This window comes from Megalobrama amblycephala, linkage group LG17 (genome assembly GCF_018812025.1).
Source record: "Megalobrama amblycephala isolate DHTTF-2021 linkage group LG17, ASM1881202v1, whole genome shotgun sequence".
NCBI classification, from domain to species: Eukaryota; Metazoa; Chordata; class Actinopteri; order Cypriniformes; family Xenocyprididae; genus Megalobrama; species Megalobrama amblycephala.
The window spans coordinates 3663078-3681032 of NC_063060.1; the positions used below are offsets into that span (position 1 = coordinate 3663078).

The window sequence follows — 17955 nt, forward strand, 5'->3', positions numbered from 1 at the left end:
GGGAACCCACTGACCTAGCTAGACGAGAGGAATTGTCTTTGAGTGCAAAGACAGGCCTCTCATTAACCAGCTGGACGCATACAAATCCCCACTCACACACACACACACAAACACACAATCAAATTCTCAACTCTCCGGAGACCACTGCATCCCTTTAGCCAAATGAGAGAGCTTAAAAGAGCTCCCATTGTGTTTCCCGCTCACTGTAGTGATGGAGAAGGCCTGCGTATGTGTCTAGAAATCCTCTGGGAGTGTGTGCGCACCCCGTGTGGGGATGGTAATACACACAGAGTCCTTTGACTTTTCCCGACAGAATCCCAGACGGAGATTAGTGGCTTAGAGGATTCTCCGGGTGTCCTGACAACAGTGGACACGTCTTATCATCATACACATAATGCTAATGGAATCAGACCAGTTAGTGAGAATTAATTTAAATTAAACATGCATACCATCATTGTCGAAACCTTGTATCTTCAAAAACGCTACTTTTCAGGAAATGGAAAAAAAACACTGTATTTTTAAATAATTAAACACTGTGTTGTCAAAGATGATACTGTGGCTTTATATATGGTCGAGACACTTGCATGTGTCATTATATTGTTAAAGGTGCCCTAGAATTAAAAATTGAATTTACCTTGGCATAGTTGAATAACAAGAGTTCAGTACATGGAAATGACATACAGTGAGTCTCAAACACCATTGCTTCCTCCTTCTTATGTAAATCTCATTTGTTTAAAAGACCTCCGAAGAACAGGCGAATCTCAACATAACAGTCGGGATCATTAATATGTACGCCCCCAATATTTGCATATGCCAGCCCATGTTCAAGGCATTACACAAGGGCAGCCAGTATTAACGTCTGGATCTGTGCACAGCTGAATCATCAGATTAGGTAAGCAAGCAAGAACAATAGCAAAAAATCGCAGATGGAGCAATAATAACTGACATGATCCATGATTACATGATATTTTTAGTGATATTTGTAAATTGTCTTTTTAAATGTTTCGTTAGCATGTTGCTAATGTACTGTTAAATGTGGTTAAAGTTACCATCGTTTCTTACTGTATTCACGGAGACAAGACTGTCGTTATTTTCATCACTTGCAGTCTGTATAATTCATAAACACAACTTCATTCTTTATAAATCTCTCCAACAGTGTGTAATGTTAGCTTTAGCCACGGAGCACTATCAAACTCATTCAGAATCAAATGTAAACAAATGTAAACGATTAGACATGTTGCATGACGAACACTTTGTAAAGATCCATTTTGAGGGTTATATTAGCTGTGTGAACTTTGTTTATGCTGTTTAAGGCAGTCGCGAGCTCGGGGGCGGGGAGCACGAGAATTTAAAGGGGCCGCAGCCTGAATCGGTGCATATTTAATGATGCCCCAAAATAGGCAGTCAAAAAAATGAATAAAAAAAAATCTAAGGGGTATTTTGAGCTGAAACTTCACAGACACATTCAGGGGACACCTTAGACTTATATTACATCTTTTGAAAACACGTTCTACGGCACCTTTAACATTTTACCAAAAATCAAGCTCAAATGGAGTTGCAAGGTTTTTGACCAGCGAATGTCAGGCATACATGTTTTTTCTGTCATTAGAACGGCCGCATCTGAGGCAGTAAGTGCATCATATTACGTTTTCATCAACTTACAGTTTATAAAGTTTACTATAGCTACTGTATGTGGGCGCTCAGTCTGTTTTTCTGTCAATTGGCCAAAATCTACAGGTTATAAAGTTTACTGCAGCTATGTGGGTCTTTTAGCCAAAATCTCATGTTATTAAAGACAAAGTGCTACACACTGGCTATTTAAGACAGTATTGGCTTATGACAAATGCTAGACTAAGACACTCTTCTCCTCTCCTCAAATACATAAAACTTTAGCCTGTATATATGGGTAAATTTTTTTGTCCAAAGGCCTTAATAATAATAAAACACCAAAATATGTCATCCAAAGTATGTAAGGTAGTACAACAATATCTCTTTTATTGAATCCTAAAGTTTTAATTATATTTTGCTACACATAAAGGTATTTTAAAGATTTTGAAGCATCAGAAGGTCATTCGTTTAACCGTCCAAAGGTCAATACAGCCATTTCATTTGTGATTAAGATATCTCAAAATGTAATAAATGTCTATATTTTTTATTCTAGCATGATTTTATAACATCATATATCAACATAGTGCAAAATGGTATTAAAATTATGTGTAGAAGTCGTTGCTTTGTTATGAGAAAGAATGTCCGGAAAAATTAATTTCATTGATGTCATTCGGAGTAACCAATATAAAGGGACCGTTTTGGTTCAAGTCATGTGGTCAGTATCATGTGACAGGATGTGACAACATTCAGACACCTGCAAAGGACCACATGGCTGTGAAGCAAAGTAACTAACTCTCTCTTAACTATTTGAAAAATTCATGTTTTCACTTGCTCATACGCATGTCCCGAAACATCAGGTCATTTGGTACAACCGCTATAAAACATGGAAAATGTTGTAATATTTTAAAAACTTGTGCTAAATATAAAATGTTTGATGGCCCTTTTTCTAGCTCACTAGATATCAGCCTGTTGGCATTTTTTGAAAATATCGTTATTCGGTATAACCAAAAGTGTCATTTGGTAAAACCGAAATTTTGGTTAAATCGAATGACTTTTTGGTGACAAATTTTGTCCCTCTTGTAAAAAATTACAAAAGCAGTGTTAATTGATTATAAAAACCACATAATCTCATTGTTAACACTTAACAAAACTTCAAAATTAATTATATGTACATTGGGGTTTTTTACACTTTTAAAAACCTTGACCCATATACAGTGTTTCTTGAGTAAAGAAAATGCTGTAGTTAACCAGTACTTTATTTACCACGGCATTGCAAACAAGCAGAGACGAAGTGTGTGCGGCACTTCATTCACGATAGAGGCATGTGGAGTTATGAGGTTTGACTGACAGTCTAAGGATCCAATGGAGTTACAAGGTTTAGTCACAAGCTCTTTTTAATATTTTTCATTGGTTAAATATTTACAAAACCCACAGAGAGACATAAAGGGTGACCAATATAGTAACGAAGTGTCTGTTTACACTAATTGCAAATAGTGTCCCTTGTTGGCAAACACACTAGCTCCGCCCACCAATATCTGGTTGGACACCTCAAGTTTTAAAAAGGAAGCACAGAATTCAATGTCTTCAGTGGCGCAGCAGTAGGGTGTGACGCTTGCAGACCTCACGGGTTTGAGTCTGTCTTTTGTCGGGCTTGCAACAGTGTTCAAAAAGTGGAAATAAACTGCGAAGGGGTGTTTAATAATATTGAAAGTGTTTATTGGGTAGATTATATTTTGTGCTTGCTTTTTAGCATTAGCATCTAGAGTTAAAAATCAACCAGAAACACCATCTATGCATCCTTTAGCATGCATGTTTCCATGAATTATGGAAACATGTATGATATGCTTTATGATAGATGGAAACTGATATGCTTCATGATAGATAGAATGTAAACTGTGATGCTGTCATGGTTTTTTTTACATTGCATTGCCTTTGAAAGTGTAAATCACTCTTGAGCTTTGAATATCCTAACAGTCAAATTAAAGGGTTTAGCATATCTTTATCCCTCTGGCTTCACATTAGTCAAGTTTAACTGTTCCCACACATCACCCATATCACCAAACGCATCCATTATACTACCACAGCTAGAGGCTCCGTGTGACATGAGTAAATGCTCACAGCAAAACTCCCATAGAAAGAAATTTGTTTGTGCTGTTCTCTTTAAAAATGCACTCGTCGTGAGCACGACACATAGCATAAATTGAAAGTTTTTATTATCAGCTGTCAGAAAAATTTCTTTTCCATCATGCTGTTCTGACTCATCGAGTTCAGTCAGAGCGAGCGAGAATAACAGAGCGTGACTGTTTCATTAGTGTTTTGTGGGAGAATCACTGCAGTGTCAGTGTAAGTAAACACACTTTCACAACACCTCTCTGGCCCAGTGCTGTTCTGATGGATGGAGGTGTTTATAGGACAGAAACACACACTCTGATCTGAGACTGCTTTTGTTTGTGGGGTTGAGTTTTAAAGGATTAGTTCACTTCAGAATTCAAATTTCCTTATAATTTACTCACCCCCATGTCATCCAAGATGTTTATGGCTTTCTTTCTTCAGCCGAAAAGAAATTAAGGTTTTTGATGAAAACATTCCAGGATTTTTCTCCATATAGTGGACTTCAATGGGGTTCAACGGCTTGAAATGTCAGTTTCAAAGAGCTCTACATGATCCCAGATGAGGAATAAGGGTCTTATCTAGCAAAACGATCTGCCATTTTCTAAACAAAATAATAATAGTAAATACATTTTAAGCACAAATGCTCATCTTGCACTGCTTTGCGATGCGCCACGCATTACGGAATCACGTAGGAAAGGTCATACCGTGGTAGGGTGACAAACACTATCTCATTTTCTCCTCCAACCTCAAAATTGTCCGACATCATTGTTTTTCCTATTTTTGTAAAGGCCGTTTGACTTAGTGTTTGCACATTCGCTTTGTAAACAGTTGCTCTGTACTTCCGCCTACGTCACGCGTGACCGTGATTTCAAAAGGCGTGGCGCAGAGCAGTGCAAGACGAGCATTTGTGGTTAAAAAGTTTATTTTTTTTTAGAAAGTGAGTGATTGTTTTGCTAGATAAGACTCTTATTCCTCGTCTGGGATCATGTAGAGCTCTTTGAAGCTGCACTGAAACTGACATTTGGACCTTCAACCCGTTGAGCCGGAATGTTTTCCTCAAAAACATAATTTCTTTTCGACTGAAGAAAGAAAGGCATAAACATCTTGGATGACATGGGGGTGAGGAAATTATCAGGAAATTTAAATTGTAAAGTGAACTAAACCTTTAAGAATAGAGCTATTGTCTCAGTCACAATATTACAAATAAAGTTCAGAGAGCTTGTACATAAACTAGTTTTAATTTTGATAACAAAATATATTTCACCTGGAAGCATGCTTTTCCATTCTTGAACTCCCAGTTTCTCTGAAATATGTCAGATTACAGATTGTGAATGCTGTTTCATGTTGACCAGGTTCTCTGTGTTGCTGTAAATGTCGTTGTCCTGTTGTTCATTTCTGATTCGTCCAGGAGACAGCGGTTAATCAGGCCGCTGTCATGGGAACGCAGACAGTAGCTGTAAACAAACGTCTCCATCTGTCTTTGCGACAAAGCCCTTGAGAGACGTTCCATCGTATTTTTGCTTTTCTAGTCCTTCACAAGCCTTTAACAGAGAGCGAGACATCGAACAGCACCGAGAGTGACCTTGTAGCATTATTAAAAAATGTGTTTGCACATGCTTGCCATCTTTAGATCCCAAGGTTACATGAACTGTTAGGCAGGATGGTAAATATTGACCCTCCATTAGAGACCAAAGCATTCATTAATGTTCACTGACGCAGAACTAACAGCTTTATCATGAAATAGGAACCCGGAAACATCTCTGTAGTAGCTAATGTTCAACTAACCACAAGGACAGTTAGTAAAGAGAGGTTTTAGGCTACAGAGGTGTGGTTATTAACCACACCGAAGCTCTGATCCAAAACCTATTGCTAATGGAAACACAAATATTGACTAAAATATTGCCTTTTAATTAGAACTTTTAGTGATTCTTTTCAGAGAAATATGTATGTTTATAATCAACATTTTCCTGTGCTCTGTTGCCATCCATGGTATTTTAATCTGATCCTCACAGCATGTCTTGAACATGGTTACGGACTTGCTGTAACCATGTTTTGACCCTTAAAATTAAATAATTAAAGGATTAAAATTTATTTAATGGAATAAAGAAGAAATAAGAACTGTAAAAGAAGTTCTAGGTCTAATTATAGCCTATATAGTTGTGAAGTAATCAATTTAAACTCTTTGCAAGTAATATATTTAAAAATATGCACACATTCACTCTTGTTTGCATGTCTAATATGCATGTCTAATAAAATGTAAAAAAACATGTTTTTTGTCTCGTCACATTCAGTTATGAATGACATAATTTAAATGATAGCCTATTTTCAATTCAAAATGGCAAAATTACATTAAAAAAGTTGAGTAGTTTGCATCACTGTATGTTGCTGTGGGTCGTTTAACGTATCTATTGTAAAACAGTTGTCAAATATTAAAAGTTTAGCTACTTATATCTTACCATGCATGAATTTCACTGTAAAAACTAAAAGAGTCGCGTTGGAATTCACACTTTCTGTGAAATTAAGCCCCGCCTTCTTTTATTTGATTGGCCATCATTTTGACATTGACGACGCTGAGGCAGACCAGCCTAAAAATGTAACTTTTAAACCGTCTTTCATCCTAACAACAAACAGAGCGGTGCGTAATGGAGAGCAGCATTAAGAAATATCAGTTATCGGTTGTATTTTTTGTATTTTTTGTTAGTGGAGTGCAGTAAAAAACAGGTTTCAGATTCAGAGATGGTAAGGGCTTGTGTACAGTTGTGTTGTGTCATTTGTCAGGCAGCAGATGTCCCGTGTTTCTCCAGGGATGTGTGTTTGTGACTTTGGGTCGACCTCAGTTGTATCTCCGCTCAGTCACAGTGCCGGACTGCAGAGTCAGTCGCTCTGATCAGCACTAGATATTAGATATCAGTCAACCTTGATTAGGCTCAGTTCAGTCCGTCCTGTATTTCTGCAGGCTGTATATAGAGAGATTTGTGCATATGCTATATAAGGTGTATCTAATAAAGCAGCCGGTGAGTGCATATGTATTAATGGGGAAATGCATATTAATAAAAAAGAAAAAAGAAAACTCATCCTGCTGCTTTGAGTGGCAAATTCGTCCTTTGTGCAGATTCATTAATTGGTGTTTTGAAGTGTTTTTCTAGTGTCGAATATAGAATGGCTGAATGTGTTCTGCTTCCTCCACAAAGACCTCCTGCTGGAGGCGGCAGATGGAGACGAACCTCACCCCGAGTTTTCAGAACACTGATCCTGGACCTGTAGTTGCAACTTTAGCCTTTCTAAACCAATTGACACATTCTGATCTGAGATTACAGACCATTTTAGGGAGAGAGAATAACCTCTATCTAGAGACAGATGAATAGATGAATGTGAGTGAGTGTGTTGTGTGTCATTTCATCATTCTGAAATGTTTTAACACAACTAAAGTCCTTCAAAAACACATTCTAGCCTCTATTCACCATCATAGGAATGATCAAACATTTTAAATGGAAGGGAAAACACTTTTCAGCATTTGTGTGGGTGTGGGTGTGACTATAGGTTCAAATATTCTTTGTAAAGCTACTTTGGAGTATTGTTTGTGAAAAGTGCTATACAAATGCATTTAATTAAATTGATACCATTAAAAAGACAAATAGAATTGATGATGAATCATCCATCAACTATGGAAAAAGGTAATTGCGACTTATCTCACAATTTTTTCTCACAATTGTGAGCTTATATCTTGCAATTCTGACTTTTTTCTCAGAATGATGTGATATAAAGTCACAATTGCGAGTTATAAAGTCAGAATTGTGAGATATAAACTCGCAGTTGCAAGTTATAAAGTCAGTATTACGTGATATAAAGTTGCATGTCATAAAGTCAGAATTGCGAACTCAATAAACTCAATTCTGAGAAAAAAGTCAGTATTTTTTTCTTCAGAATTATACTTTATAACTCGCAATTACGAGTTTATATCTCAAAATTCTGAGAAAAGATGTCAGAATTGCGAGATTTAAATTTCAATCACAAGAAAAACAGTCAGAATTGCTAGTTTATATCTTGCAATTCGGACTTTATTTCTCGCAATTGCTGGTTTATATCATGCAATTCTGAGAAAAAAATGCCAGAATTGCTAGATGAAAAGTCACAGTTGTGAGAAAAAATGTCAGAATTGTGAGATAATAATTCGCAATTTTCTTTTTTGTATGCCGTGGCGGAAACAAGCTTCCATAATCAACAATAAGTGCATTGAATATTCAGCAAAAAAACGATTTTACTCCAATGCAGTGGTTAGCGCTGTTCTATTTTTCATTCAAAATCTTGCAAACAAAAAAATGCAGATCTGTTACTGAATATTAATAAATATCCTGATGCATCTGAGCTTTATAATGGCAGTGATTGGGTTCAATGAGCTGAACAAAGTGCTTCCATCCACATCCATCCATCATAAATATGTGCTCCACATGGCTCCAGAGTGTTAATAAAGGCCTTCTGAAGCGAAATGATGCGTTTCATATATCCATACAACCAACTTATGAAGTAACAACCAAGTTATGAAGTCAAATATCGAGCTTCCGCCAGACCGCCTTTCGTATACAAGTTACGAAGAAAGTGTAAACTGGCCTCTTGTCAATTACACTTTTTCCATAAGTTTAACAGGTTACATGACGTAGCATAAGCTTTGTGAACTGCAAGAGGTTTACACTTTCTGTGTACGTTGAATACGGAAGGTGGTCTGGCGGAAGCTCGATATTTGACTTCATAACTTGTTAAATATGGATATTTTTTTACACAAACGCATTGCTTCGCTTCAGAAGGCCTTTATTAAACCCTGGGACTGTGTGAAGTACACGTTTATGATGGATGGATGTTGACTTTGTTCAGCTCATACTCATTGAACCCTATCACTGCCATTATAAAACCTGGATACATCAGGATATTTATTAATAATTCTCTGATTGTCTTCGTCAGAAACAAGAAAGTCCTATACCCCTAGGATGGCTTGAGGGTGAGTAAAGGTTGGGCTAATTTTCATTTCAAAGTGAACTAATCCTTTAAGTCATGTCTATTTGGGTAGAATACGAAATCATTCATATGTATATATAAGCTGTTGTAGTGACGGTTTCAGGAAACTGAGGCAGGAGGCGTCAGTAGCTGTCGGTCTGTGGATGTAGGCCGGGTGGGCTGGAATTGGAGGACGGGTGGTGATCTGATTTGGGACGAGGCCAGACAGCAGGATTAGTGGACTGTAGATAGACTGTGATTATCTAACCCTGAACGCACCGCTGTTGTGAGCACTATCTGCCATGTAACTTGCCTCTTTCTGATTTTCTCTCCTTGTACCTGTGAACATTTTTTCTTCTCACAGGAAAATACAATATTTGTATTGCTCAGAGGTTGCTCTTTACATACTCTACCGTTCAATAGTTTGGAGTCAGTTTGATTTTTAAAATATTTTTAAGTCTCTTATGTTCACCGAGGCGGCATTTTTGGATCAAAAATACAAACAGTAATAATGTAAAATATTATTATAATTTAAAATATTTTTTTCTATTTGAATATATTTTAAAATGTAATTTATTCCTGTGATCAAAGCTGAATTTTCAGCATCATTACTCCAGTCTTCAGTGTCACATGATCCTTCAGAAATCATTCTAATATGATGATTTGCTGCTCAAGAAACCTGTTTTCAGGATTTTTTTTTTTTTTTTTTGATCAATTTAATGCATCCTTGTTGAATAAAAGTTTTGATTTCTTTAAAAAAAAAAAATCAAACTTTTGAACGTTAGTATATAAAGAGGACACTTATTACACACTTAATTATCAATCTTTGTTTCTTAAATTTCTCAGGAGGAATAATAATAAGCACACATTAATTATTTGCTATAAAAGTAATGTGAATAGCAGCTCAGGTATTTTTATCTTGGGGAAATGTGATGAGAAATGTCCATATTGACTTAATTACAAATGCAGGAGACTTCAGTAAAAATCTTCATTTGTTCTCCATAAAATTGTATTACTAAAGGAGAAACAATTGAGATATTATTTGTCAGTTAGCACCGTATTGCATCTCAGAGCGTATGCTGTACTTTGCCAGCTTTTTTTTTTTTTTTTTAATCAGGCATTGTCACTAAGCTACTCCCGTTACATTACATAAGTCTTTACAAAACACATGCACACAGGCTGCAGAGTACAGGCGTGTTGTAATGCCTTTCCAATTAGATAATCGTACAAATATAAGAAAAACAAAGAACTGAGGATGAGTGAAGAAATGTTAGCTTATCTGTTATAAAAGAGACCTTTTTGTTATATGTTTAATCAGAGCTGTTTGCTAAGATAAGCGTCACTATGACTTTTGCTTGTGCTTAGTATTTGTGATTTGATCAAACTTCAAACACTAAGTATTAAAAAGATGAAACAAGTCTCTGGTGTCCCCAGAATGTGTCTGTGAAGTTTCAGCTCAAAATCCCCCACAGATCATTTATTATAGCTTGTCAAATTTGCCCCTATTTGGGTGTGAGCAAAAACACGCCGTTTTTGTGTGTGTCCCTTTAAATGCAAATGAGCTGCTGTTCCCGGCCCCCTTTCCAGAAGAGGGCGGAGCTTTAACAGCTCAACAACAACAAAGCTGGAGAATCTCACGCAGCCAAAATGAGGATTGTCAGTAACGGTGTTCAGTGTGTTAAGTTGTTCTCCAGACATGAATGATTCCTCAAATAAATGATAAAACAGTGGATTTTCATTGAAAGAGGAACATCAGAATATCATGTTTTTGTTCCACATTTGAATTGTGAATAGTTGCCTTGTGTTTGTGTTTGCATGCTAGCGAGGGTTGAAGAGAATTAGACTGAGAGTATTTTGTGCACTAATGCATTAATACATTTGCGTAACATGATCTGTGTGTGTGCATTACTTATGCTAAACACATTGCAGTCTCTCTGGAGATTACAAAAGTCATTGCCACAATGCCTAATGTGTTCTGTGTGGTTTCCAAGGCACTGCAATGTGGTTACTAAGTGGTTTTAGCATGTTGGGCATTTGCTAGAGTATTCTAGAGGGGAGCAAGGTCATTGCATTCAAGGTATTCAAATGTGTAAAACAATAAAAGCAATAAAATCCACTTTAGATAAAAGCATCTACCAAATTAATTAATGTAAAATGTAAATAACAGCACATCTCTCCTCAACAAGACACATGATTTGAGGAACCATTCATGTCTGCTGCTGGATGAGTTATACTCTAAAGGTCAATAGTTAGTCTGAGGAGTTTGTTCAAATCACCAACCCTCTTTATGAGCAATAGTAATAGTGATGCTTGACTTGGCATCCTTTGGTTGTGGATGTTTGAGATGACTGACTTCATTGGAGGATGTCTGAAAGTGAATGGGGAAATTGTGAACCATAAATTGTAACCATATTGCAGACTCAGCCCAGCCCACATAAAAATCACCTCATCATCTCATCCCCTCCTATGTTTTGGAGTTGTATCTAGGTTCTCTCACACTCTGTTGATGAAAAAGTTTCAAACTCCCTCGTCTCCTGTGCCCATCTCACACTTTCCATCTGTCTGGCCATAAATGATTCAAGCTAACGCAGCCATCAGCAGCAGCTATTTAAGTTCAGAGTATGACTCAAGATAGACCAGCAGTAAGCAGGGCAAAGTTTACCTACTTTAACTTTTGATTTAGAGCAATCAGCCCATGATTATAGCAACATAATTGGATGTGTTCTTTTTTCCGTTAGCTAGCTACAAATTTGACTAACTTGCTTAGACGATTCTCTTCAAACTGTTGCAATGCCATGACAGTAGTTGATCTGAAGGAGAGATGATCAAGACCGTTCGTGCTAATGTGTGCGCCTCTTATGGCAACACTGATGTGGTGCATTCTTGTCCATTTGGCTTGATTTCACCATACACATATGTCACAACCTGAAAATATATAAACCTTTTGCGCCAGAGAAACAAGTGCGCATTGGATGCCAAGCTTCTGTGAAGGTTTTTATGAAGGATACCAGTCCTGGTAACTAGGGTTGGGGAATGAAAATCGATTCCAATTCTGGACTTGGATACTTAATTTCAGGAATCAGATACTTGTAATAAAATTAAAATGTCAATTCCGCTTATCAATTCCTTTGTGTGCAGGCATTTTAATGTGATTTCAAACCATTTTCAGGTGCAGAGAACTTAATTTGGCACTCACGGAATTTCAAAATATCCTCATAAACACAGTCAGATTTGTCTATAATTGAATGTAAACAGTTGAGAAAGAAAACGCATGTGAAACAGTATATTGGATCCTACATGAGGTGACAGCAGCCTAATAAACCTGCTGCTGTCTGTGTCATTAACGCTAATCATAGAACAAAAGAAAAAAGAAAATCACTCACTGATCTCCACTGAATAACTTTTGTAACTTTAATAATCTATTATTAATCTATATTTTATTTATAAAAAGAAAACTATGCAGTTCTTTTACATTTGATTACAATTTCTGCACCTGAATTTTGTTCAGCTGTATTTATTTGTGCTATTACTAATTTGTTTATTTATTCAATACTATTACTATTTACTTGTCTTTAAAAATGTTTGAATTTCATATTAGTTAGACCAGTTGTTTTTGCTGTGGTCTTTTTGTTAAAACCATAGGAAAATGTTATTGTTCTTTCGGCCGCTAATTTTTTTTGTTCCTGGAAATCAGCTGCAAAAGACACATAATAAACATATTATATAAATGTTTTTACCTTACTGGAATCTAAATGAAATCGATACCAATTGGAATCGATAAGTAGAATCGGAATTGGAATCGCAAAAACTCAAACGATACCCAACCCTACTGGTAACTGAAATGAAGATGCACATTTTGTAAATATTGTCTGCCTTGTCCACTTTACATTGTCTAAATTTGCTCTTGTTGTTTTTCAGACTGCTCTGCGGAGGAGAGGCAGTAGAGAAACTTTCAAAGATAAGAAGTCTATAACTCAGGTGTGTACAAACAAACACAGAGATCAATTCACTTAACAAGAACAATTCAATACAACACAAATCTAAACATAAAACAAACAAAAAACAGCCCTATAACTCTGAAACATTTTTATTGAAAATATTTTACCCCTTTTTATGTATGCATTATATTTATTAAAGCACAATTTGTTGTTCATTGCTTCACTACCATGAGATCCATATAGTTCATTCAATACTAAAAAGTATCATTTTCAATGTTGTAATTGTAAACTAAACTAAAGTTATTAAAACTTGTTTTTGTGAATTGAAATAAAAATAATATTACATGGAAAAACTTTAAAAAATAGAAATGTTTAACTGAAAAAAAATAAGTTTAAGTTCATTACTAAATTACTAATTCACATATTCCATACTTTCCAGGAGGACAGTGCAGATCTGCGCTGTCAGCTACAGTTTGCCAAGGAGGAATCGGCCCTTATGCGTAAAAAGATGGCAAAACTTGGCCGTGAGAAGGATGAAGTGGAACAGGAATTGCAGAAGTATAAATCAGTATATGGCGATGTGGACAGCCCTTTGCCCCTGGCGGAGGTGACCGGTGGAGGACCCCACACCACCCGGGAAGCCGAGTTGCGGTTACGGCTCAAACTGGTGGAAGAGGAAGCCAACATCCTGGGGAGGAAGATTGTAGAGCTGGAGGTGGAGAACCGTGGCCTTAGGGCGGAAAACGAAGACCTACGCTGCCAATATGAGAGGGACTGCTTTGGGCGCGAACCCTTCTCAAGTGTCCCTACCTCACCGTATGGTGGCGATGCCCTGGAATCTGCAAGCGAATTGCGACGGCACTTGCAATTTGTTGAAGAGGAGGCAGAGCTGCTGCGTCGCTCCATTTCTGAGATTGAGGACCACAACAAACAACTGACGTCTGAGCTCAACCGCTTCAAATTCGGGCTCAGCCAAGCCGACCGGGAGTCAGAGGGAGCTGAGGGTGGAAGTGGTGGTGCGCTCAAACCTGGTAACGGAGGTTTTTCTGGAGCTGGGAGTGGCGCCACACTCCAGGAGGAGCTGAAAGCCGCAAGACTCCAGGTCAATGAGCTAAGTGGGAAGGTGATGAAGCTGCAGTACGAGAACCGGGTGCTGATCTCGAATATGCAGCGCTGCGACCTGGCAGCACACTTGGGAATGCGCACCAGTAGCCCACGGGATAGCGACGTGGATAGTGATGCTGGGCGAAGGGAACCAGATGAGGACGAGACTGCCAGGCTTTTGCTGCTCCACCCCAAACGCGAGGGTCCTGTTGGTGGTGAGAGTGACTCTGAGGACTTGTTTGAGAAGACGGGCACCTCTGGATTCGCCAGTGGCGAGAAACCCTCAGATACCGGTGAGCTGGGAGTGGCCGAGTTGGCCCAGCGGAGACGGGAAGACAGAGAGACACTCAACAACGTCAGACGCGAAGCTGAGCGGCTTGGAAAAACGGTGGAGCGGCTCATTACGGATACGGACAGTCTGATCCGCGAAGGTCGTCTGGTAGTCCTGGGAGGGGACCTTCTTGTGGAGGGTTCAGAGTTCAGGGGCGATGGAGACTCTGCTGAATCTAAACCCGATTCTCAGGTGCTGGATTCCATCAACACCCGCATGAGGGCTTTCCGTATGGAACTCCAGCAATTCATGGACAAAGTGGACCACCTAGGGGAGGGTCTACGGGACCGTGTCGATGACCTGTCCCCCATGCCCAACCTCACTGAATCTAGCAGCTTCCTTTCCTCCGTTACCTCCATGTCAAGGGACTCGCCCATCGGCACACTGGGAAGGGATCTGGTGACGGACTTCCAGGTAGGATATGTGTAACTCGACCCTTCATCTTTATTCAGTGTTTGCTGTCACATGCGATCACATGACATGGCAACTTCCCTTTTCCTTTGCTGCTTCTTCATATGAAAGTCCCTTTTTGAGAATGCATACACCTTTATATTGATTCTGCATCTTCATGTGCCATATACCGTCAGTCCTGAAAGTCCTGAATGGACAAAGGAAGCTATTTGACTAATTTTGGCTGGCATGACTCGTCAACTCGATTATATATGTAGGGCAAAAAGAAATGTTATGGTATAGTTCAACTAACACTGAAAATTCTGTCATCATTTACTTGTTCTGCAAAACACATAAGATGATATTTTAAGAATGTTTCAGCTATCCATTTTATAAAAAGTCAATAGGAACTAAAACTTTCAAGCACCAAAAAAGACATAATGGTAGCGTCAAATTAATCCACATATCGCGACTGGTATATTCTAACTCCTCTGAAGATGAAAAGAGGTTTGTGTCATTGTATTTGATGTAGTCTGTGTATGCATAAGTTGAACAATGTTTTAAATGGGAAGTTGATTATGATTTCACTTTTTTAATTTTAATTAGTGTGTAATGTTGCTGTTTGAGCATAAACAACATCTGCAAAGTTACAACGCTTAAAGTTCAGTGCAAAGGGAGATATTTTTTTTTAAAGAATTTGCTGTTTAAGGGCTACAACAAATGGCTAGTAGGGACTACAACGAGCTTCTTCCCGGGTTAGTGATATCACTAACCCAAAAATTTACATAAACCTCGCCCCAGAGAACATGCAACAATGGGGGTGAGGCCATGTTGGGCTGCTATAGAAAAGAGGAAGAGTTGTTGTAGTAGAGTGCCGTCATTTTACGCCGGACTAATTCACAAACGACTCCTGTTTGAACAATGTAAGGCTGAACACCGTTACTGACAATCCTCATTTTGGCTGCGTGAGATTCTCCAGCTTTGTTGTTGTTGAGCTGTTAAAGCTCCGCCCTCTTCTGGAAAGGGGGCCGGGAGCAACAGCTCATTTGCATTTAAAGGGACACAAAACTGGCATGTTTTTGCTCACACCAAAATAGAGGCAAATTTACCAATCTATAATAAATGATTTGTGGTGTAATTTGAGCTGAAACTTCACAGACACATTCTGGGGACACCAGAGACTTATATTACATCTTGTAAAAGGGGCATTATAGTCATGTAAAGTGATAGTCCAACTACCGTTATGTCTTTCTTGGAGCTTGAAAGTTTCGCAAGTCACATTGCCTAAAATATCATCTGTGTATTGTTCAGAAGAAAGAAAATTCTACAATTTTGGAATGACATGAGGGTGCGTAAATGATGACAGAATTTTAATTCTTGGGTCAACTATTGCTTTATAACTCTACAAGCCAAGCTTTGCTCTGGATGCATCACTTGAATGTAGATGGTAGAAGTAAACATTTCCTTCACTGGTAACACTTGTACTATTTTGCTAAAGTGTGATTTCATCAAGCTACGACTACAGGCATCCATGCAAAACCCTTAATAAGTTGTCTCTGTTCTCTTACCCATGAAAAAACTCATCAAACCAGAGACAAAAACACCCAGTTCAGAGATGAAAGGGGAAATGGTGAGACTTGCTTGATATGTGGAGCTGTAGGCAGAGTATGTGACTAGCAAAGCTGGTTATCCAGTTACCTGATATCAGTGATACTTCTGATCATTTGTTCTAAGTTATGTGTGAAATAGATCTATGTGAAACATTAATGGGAGTTTTGTGAGCAGAGTTATGTTCTGATAGACCTGCTCTGACAGTAAAACAGCAGGAGGCACAAAAGAAGACAGAGTTGGTGAGATGTTTTTAATGGGTGCTTTTTAAATTCACTTTGAGATTAATAACCTCAACATAACCTTCAGCGTAAATGTAGGCAGCTGAACAGGTCTGCCAGACACCATAGAGCAACACTTGTTCACCAGCATTAACACTATACTACTTGTGCTATTTTTATGTAAATTAATTTTCTGCATGCATGGACTACTCAAGTTGCCAAAATGTGCACAATACAATAGGTAACCCTGCGTGGAATAGTATATCCCACAATGCAATGCAATGCATTCCTTTACCCACACATGCCAGAGTGCCACCCGGCTCATGCCCTTACCTCTCCTTTCCCAGCAGTAACTACCCTTGATGCTGCTCATGAACTTCTGCATCTGTACCTGCCCTCTCCTCATACCCACAATCCCCTTGTCTTGCGCCCGACAGGGGGGGTGTTTGGGGGTATTTCCCGCATGGCTTCACATGACTATATTGGTTGTCATTGATTTGCAGGGTCCAAAATTTACTGTGCCAATAACGGGTGAACTGAGAAATATTTGCTTGCAAATAAGTGCACTAAAAGTGATCGGCAGACCAAACCAAAAGTCGTAGAGACTTGAAACTTTGAGGGCTGGTAGTACTTATACCGTCTATAACATCACCAAGGATCAGTCTGACGGGGCGCTACATTAGTAAAAAGTATGAATGGCTCATAACTTCTGAACTGTTAGGCATAGGCTCAAGTGTATTATATTGGCAACTGGCCACTTGGTGGTGCTATAACAGGAAAAACACATGAAAATGGCTATAACTACTTCCCTGTTAGACTGATTGACTTGAAAATTGGCATGCAGTGTCTTTGTCCGTGGTGCCATGATTGTCTATAAGGACGTTGACATACCTCGAAAAACGTGTCCACCATCGACCAATGAATTTGAGTAGCAATCAGACAAGGCATAGGCTTTTCGCCCAATCGGAACCAAACCAGTGTAGTACAAACCTATGGACTCTATAGGTCAATAATTATCAAAAAAAGTTGAATTTTACCCTTTGGGTAGCTATATAAGGGTCATTTAGAAAAGGTGCGTGGCCAAGTGCTCACAAAAGCCTATAAATCCTAAACAAAAACGATTTTTTTGTCACAAATAGCACAAGCCATTGTGTGATTTGCAGCATAATGTACTATATGAACACAAGTGAGCGCTTAGTCGGAGCATGTACTTGCATTCAGTTTTAAATTGCGTGGCAACACATGTTGATTTTGCTTGCTTAATACTTGCTTAAAGTCTGTTTCTGGCCTTAAACTTCATTTCTGTTTATGTTTTAGCATTTGGACATGCAATTATGTGTTATCATGTTGCACTTCTTAATAAGGATATCGTAATTAAATTCATATTATTTGTATTTTTTATTTATTGGCACTTGTCAATTTTGGACCCTGTTGATGTGGCATGATGCATACTAACATCAGTTCAAATGTCAGTTAAACATGCTTTTCCATCACCTGGGTACTGGTCTTGAGCAAATCTAGTAGTTTTTTTTATTTGCACAGTTAATGCTGATGCAACATATGTGGTGCATGCAGCCATAAATATGAGAAATGGCAGATAAGAAATGCTTACACTGCGTTATTTTGTTTTCGGAATAACCTCCAGAGGCTCTGT

General features: G+C 38.3%; 1 protein-coding gene across 2 annotated transcripts in view; it reads left to right on the forward strand.

The window, feature by feature from the left end:
- LOC125250424 (microtubule cross-linking factor 1) overlaps nucleotides 1-17955 on the forward strand; it is a 69298-nt gene that overhangs the window by 21097 nt on the left and 30246 nt on the right. For both annotated transcript variants that reach the window (XM_048162990.1, XM_048162991.1), the window contains exons 4-5: nucleotides 12628-12687; nucleotides 13087-14496. In XM_048162990.1, the coding sequence (XP_048018947.1) occupies nucleotides 12628-12687; nucleotides 13087-14496 (1470 nt within the window). The remainder of the gene's footprint in view (nucleotides 1-12627; nucleotides 12688-13086; nucleotides 14497-17955) is intronic.